Source organism: Pseudorca crassidens, chromosome 12 (assembly GCF_039906515.1).
Source record: "Pseudorca crassidens isolate mPseCra1 chromosome 12, mPseCra1.hap1, whole genome shotgun sequence".
Taxonomy (NCBI): domain Eukaryota; kingdom Metazoa; phylum Chordata; class Mammalia; order Artiodactyla; family Delphinidae; genus Pseudorca; species Pseudorca crassidens.
In genome coordinates, this window is record NC_090307.1 from 47,557,775 (window position 1) to 47,563,626 (window position 5,852).

Consider the following 5,852-nt stretch of genomic DNA (forward strand, 5'->3'; position numbering starts at 1 on the left):
TCATTAAGAGATCTCTAGAGCATTCTGAATGGTATTATCTACATGAATACTGATTTAGTAATTGCAGCTGCTACTAAGGCTTAGCTGGGAAAATAATAGACAACACCATTATAATTACAAACATGTTCATAATCCTTTAGCCTTTACAAAGTGCCTTCTCAAATTTGATTCTCAATCTTTGTGAAATAGGAGAGGTATCAGTGTCCTTACTTTGTGGGTGAGAAATTTAAGTCCCAGAAAATACGGAAATTACCAAAATTCATACAAATAGAAGATAGTAAAAATTGTTTTTGTTTTAAATTTCTTGATGCTGTTTCATGATTTGTGTAAAAAATTGAATTATAATTTAGAATAATATCCTTTTCATTTTAAGAGAGGTTTTTTGTAAATATAAAGTAAAAAGTATTAACATAAAATGGATAATAATCTTTCACATATCTTATTTCTTAATGTGTTTTTTTTTTTTAACAGCTTTATTGGGGTATAATTGCTTTACAATGGTGTGTTAGTTTCTGCTTTATAACAAAGTGAATCAGTTATACATATACATATGTTCCCATATCTCTTCCAATGTGTTTGTTTTTAAATAAACAGATTGGAATGAGTAGATGATTTTCAAATTTGCTGTCTAAAATGAGTGGTGGGTTCCAGCACTTCTGACAGGGTTTGTATCTCTTTGAGTAAAATACATGTTTCTCCCCTGAATTCATACATTTGAATCCCTAATATAAAGCAGAGGGAAGGACAGATGGAAGGAAGGAAGGAGAGAAGGAAGGGAGGGAATAGAAATGCAGAGACCTATCCTTGTCTTAAAATGGGAAATTCATTACCTCTGTTGCCATTTCTTACTTCTTCCTCCCAGCCTGCGAACTCATCCTTCAAATCCCAATCATATACTATGTAAACATCCCTCATATGAGTTTTGTTCCTGGCTATGTGAACTTAGCTTTTATTTTTTTTCAATTTTTATTTTATATTGGAGTATAGTTGCTTTACATGTTGTGTTAGTTTCAGGTGTACAGAAAGGTGATTCAGTTATACATATACATATATTCATATATTCATACATATATTCATTCTTTTTCAGATTCTTTTCCCATATAGGTTATTATAAAATATTGAGAACTTAGTGCAATAACCCAGAATTTAGAGAAATCAGTTTTACTGTGCTATTGTCATGCTCACTGTCCTGGTATATGTGATATTTAGTGCAAAAGAAGTCATTTTTGTGACAAGGATATTTGTAGCTATTAGTAAACTAGACTATACTTCAGGGAATTTATAGGAAAGGGCTCTTAATTAAGGATTTGGGACTATACAACCCATAGTTCTTGAACATGCTCTTGGCAATGTGCTTGATTTTGTTGCCATGGTAGGCCATATGATATTTCCTCATTAAGCGCATTTTCCACAAGATACTTGGTTACTTTTTAGTAGATGATGAGAGTGGCGAACAGTACCTTCAGTTTTCATTCCCTAGATCAATCATTTTATGTCTCTATCATGAGTGTCAATATAAAATAGAAGTATCTAATTATGTCCAACAGGACAGGTAGTATGAGCTAGTCAGGTGATCATAAATAAATAGATTCAAAAATAGAAACTAGTTTGAGAAATAGTAAATAAGGGTCTTGTTTCTATTTCAAAAGTTGATTTCTTAACATCACACTGTTTCTCCCCTATACTGAGTTTACTTCTTTGCTAAAACATTTGTTTCTTTCAGAGGGCAGACACTGGCACCTAACTACCTGAGTGTGTACTTGGATTTCCCCATTTAGAGAAACTGTAAACCTTAGGCAAGTTACTTAAGGTTTATCAGCTTTGCTTTCTTTATTTCTTAGATTGTGATAATAGGAATAATGCCTATTTTTTAATAAGGTATGAAGAAGCAAATGAGCAAATGCATGCAAAGTGCCATGGTGATTAGTATATAATGATTAATAAATGTTAGTTTTTATTAATATAGGTCCAGCTAAGTTCAATACATTAATGCAAGTACTACAAAGGGAGCCTTATGAAACACCAGATATTAGGATCCCATGATTATCAGAGAATCTTCGGTTCCCATTTCCTTCAATATTTTGAAATATTCCTTCAAAATATTTACACCTTTTTACAGTGTAATATTTTTCATCAAGAAAAGAAACAATGCAGAATTCCCTGGTGGTCCAGTGGTTAGGACTCTGTGCTTTCAATGTCGAGGGCCCGGGTTCAATCCCTGGTTGGGGAACTAAGATCCCACAAGACACGTGGCACAGCCAAAAAGAAAAAGAAAAAAGGAAAGAAACAATGCTAGCCTAAACTGGGAAATATTTCTAAAATATAATACTGCCTTATTCCTCAGACCATTTCATATAAACAGTAAAGAAAAGAGATGTTTAGTAAAGTCCAACTTTTAACATCTCCCAATAGGTATTGATCAAAGAACTTACAAAGAATAAAGTAATGATTGTAAAGTATAATAAATTATCTGATTAGGAAGTACAGAATGCTTTAGTAACATGAAAATAGGGGCACTACATACAAGGTGTAGGGGCATCCAAGGGCTGCCTGGCCAGGGGAAATTTAGGGAAAACTTTATAAAGTAAGTAAAATTTAAGGTAAGACCTACAAATGTATAGGAAAGAACTAGATAAAGTGAGTGGTGGGAGTGAAACTTATAGGTAAGTGTGAGATTGAAAGTTCAGGCAGAAAACAACATACTTGAAGACTTAGAGGTAAGAATATATGGAATCTCAGGAGAACTCAATGAATTTCCATCTTGCTGGAGTGGAGAGATGGATGTGGGGTGATATTGTTGAAGTGGGTTGAAGTTGGGGTAAGAGTTGAAGTGCAAAAAAAGAAATGGGCTCAAATAAAATACATATGTTCAAGAGTTTGGACAATATCCTAAGGGCAGTAACCTATCAAAAATTTGAATTTTATAAAGAGGGAACACTGAAGACAGGGAACAGACAGGAATGAATTACAAAACAGAGTCAGCAAGATCAGGTAAGAGGTGGAAGCAATAATCCAGACAAGGGATGAGGATGGGATGGGGGAGGAATGGGTAGTGATGCTAGGAATGGAGAGAAATATTGGGTGGGCCAAAAAGTGCCTTCAGTTTTTTAAGTAAAAATAAAAGACACATTCTTCTTTTTCACCAAGAACTTTATTGAACAATGTATTCACCCTTTTGTTCCACTATCTTCTGCCATTTTTCAGGCAACTTCATAATTCCATCTTCCCAAAACTTTTTATCTTTTTGAGCAAAGAACTGTTCTGGTGCCTTTTACAGTCTTCCAAGGAATTGAAATTTTTTCCATTAGGAGAATTTTGTAAAGACTGAAATAAATAGAAATCCAAAGGTGAAATGTCTGGTGAATACGGCAGATGAATCAGAACTTCCCAGACAAGCTGTAATAGTTTTTGCCTGGTCGTCAAAGAAACATGCGGACTTGCGTTATCCTGATGGAAGGTTATGCATTTTCTGTTGACTAATTCTGGACACTTTTCATCAAGTACCACTTTCAGTTGGTCTAATTGGGAGCAGCACTTGTTGGAATTAATCGTTTGGTTTTCCAGAAGGAGCTTATAATAGGGGACTCCCTTCTAATCCCACCATATGCACAACATCACCTTCTTTGGATGAAGACCGGCCTTTGGTGTGGTTGACGGTGGTTCATTTTGCTTGCCCCATGATCTCTTCCATTTCACATTGTTGTACAGTATCCACTTTTCATAGCCCATCACAATTTGCTTTAAAAACGGAATAATCCAAACATTTCAATACGTTTCAGTAGAGAATCAGATGTGGAAATATGGTCAAGAAGGTTTTTTTTCGCTTAACTTACGTGGAACCCAAACATCAAAGTGATTAACATAACCAAGCTGGTTCAAATGATTTTCAATGCTTGATTTAGACATTTTGAGTATGTTGGCTATCTCCTGCATGTTATAACATTGATTGATCTCAATTAATGTCTCCATTTGATTGCTATCAACTTCAACTGGTCTACCTGACCATGGAGAATTGTCCAGTGAGAAATCTCCAGCACGAAACTTCCAAACCACTTTGACATGTTTGATCCATCACAGCACCTTCTCCATACAGTGCACGAATCTTTTTTTGTGTTTCAGTTGCGTTTTTACCTTTCTTGTAATAATAAAGCATAATATGCCAGAAATGTTGCTTTTCTTCTTCCATCTTCGATATTAAAATGGCTACATAAAAATTCACCAATTTTGATAAGTCTTTTTTTAAATGCATGCTGATATGACAGTTGTCACATAAAATCTAACAAAATTGTTTCAAATAAAGTTAAAGATAACTAAGTGCTACTAGAGCCATCTTACGGAAAAAAAACAAATGAACATTTTGGTCCACCCAATAGATTTGATGGCTATTTGGAAGGATGGAAGGATAGGAGGCTGTGGTCATCTCTGTGATCCTGCCTATATGATATCAGAAGCAGAGAAGATCCTCCCACAATCCCTTTCTCTCTTCCTTTCCAACCCTGGCATGGCAGGATGTCTCCCGCAAAGAAGGGTGGCGAGAAGAAGGGTCGGTCCACCATCAATGAGGTGGTGACCAAAGAATACGCTATCAACATTCACAAGCACATCCAAGGAGTGGGTTTCAAGAAGTGTGCCCCTCGGGCACTCAAAATAATCTGGAAATTTGCCATGAAGCAGATGGGAACTCCAGATTTACACATTGACACCAGGCTCAAGAAAGCTGTCTGGACCAAAGGAATAAGGAATGTCCCATACCATATCTGTGTGCAGTCATCCAGAAAGTGTAATGAAGATGAAGATTCCCCAAACAAGCTCTATATGTTGGTTACCTATGTACCTGTCCCTACTTTCAAAAATCTACAGATAGTGTGGATGAGAATTAACTGCTGATTGTCCAATAAAGTTATAGAACCAAAAAAAAAAGAAGCAGAGACGACTCAAGGAATAAGGTTCAGGATGGGGTTATGGGAGTAAATGGCTGAACTGGAATGGGAAAAACACTCCATGTAGATGAAAATGTCAAGAAATTGAGGATCAGGATATTGGTAAAACAGAAGTCACCCAAAATAGCAGAAGAGCCTAGCGAGAAGAGAAAGATTACCAGTCACGTGCTATTTTGTCTTTAAAAATAATGCAGAAAGAGTAATTAAAACATCAGTGGTTGAGAACAAAGAAAAAGGAAAGGTTATAGTCTTATACCATTAGCCTCAAAGGCATGTAGAAGTCTAAACATTCCTAGAGGATTATGGTATATGAGAGAGTATGAAGCAAGGAGGACACCTAGTGTATCTTTCCAATTCTGGGGAAAGGAAGGTATAAAACAATGAGGCTGCTTCACTTGAGTGGGGAGGTTGAAAATTAGCTCTCATGAGCCCATGGTTTGCTCTGAACACCCATTCACCTATAACACACCAACCAATGTGGATAGACTGGTTCTTACAACTCGTTTTGTCCATCTGTCATTATGCAAGATTGGAGATGAAGGGAGTAAAAGAACTGAAGGGGAGTTTGTTGCAAATGGTCTAGTGGGAGCGTAGAGAGGATCAACTCCTTGCCTTGCTGTTCACTAGCTCTGAATTTTGGACATTCTTGAACTTTGTATTAATCATTAACCTTAATAAGACATTGTACAACCCAAGGTTCATTCCATCTCAAGACTCCCAGCATCTTATTCTGGTTCTAGTATTGTACTTGCATCATTTCAGGTCCCATTCTTCTACCCCTCCAGTGTCCCCTCTTCCTGTGCCTCTACGTAACAGATTTCATTTCATGCAACAGTCTTCTAACTTAGTTCCTTCTTGTTTTGAGTTCAGGGTAGATTTTGTATATAAGAAAGACTTCACAGAGTCTTATGA

At 36.2% G+C, this 5,852-nt stretch overlaps 1 protein-coding gene across 1 annotated transcript; it reads left to right on the forward strand.

Annotated features, from left to right (window-relative positions):
* Window positions 1-4,509: 4,509 nt before the first annotated feature.
* On the forward strand, window positions 4,510-4,887 carry LOC137204043 (large ribosomal subunit protein eL31-like). Its single transcript, XM_067701377.1, has one exon. It carries the CDS (start codon window positions 4,510-4,512, stop codon window positions 4,885-4,887), a length of 378 nt encoding a protein of 125 aa, XP_067557478.1.
* Window positions 4,888-5,852: the final 965 nt, after the last annotated feature.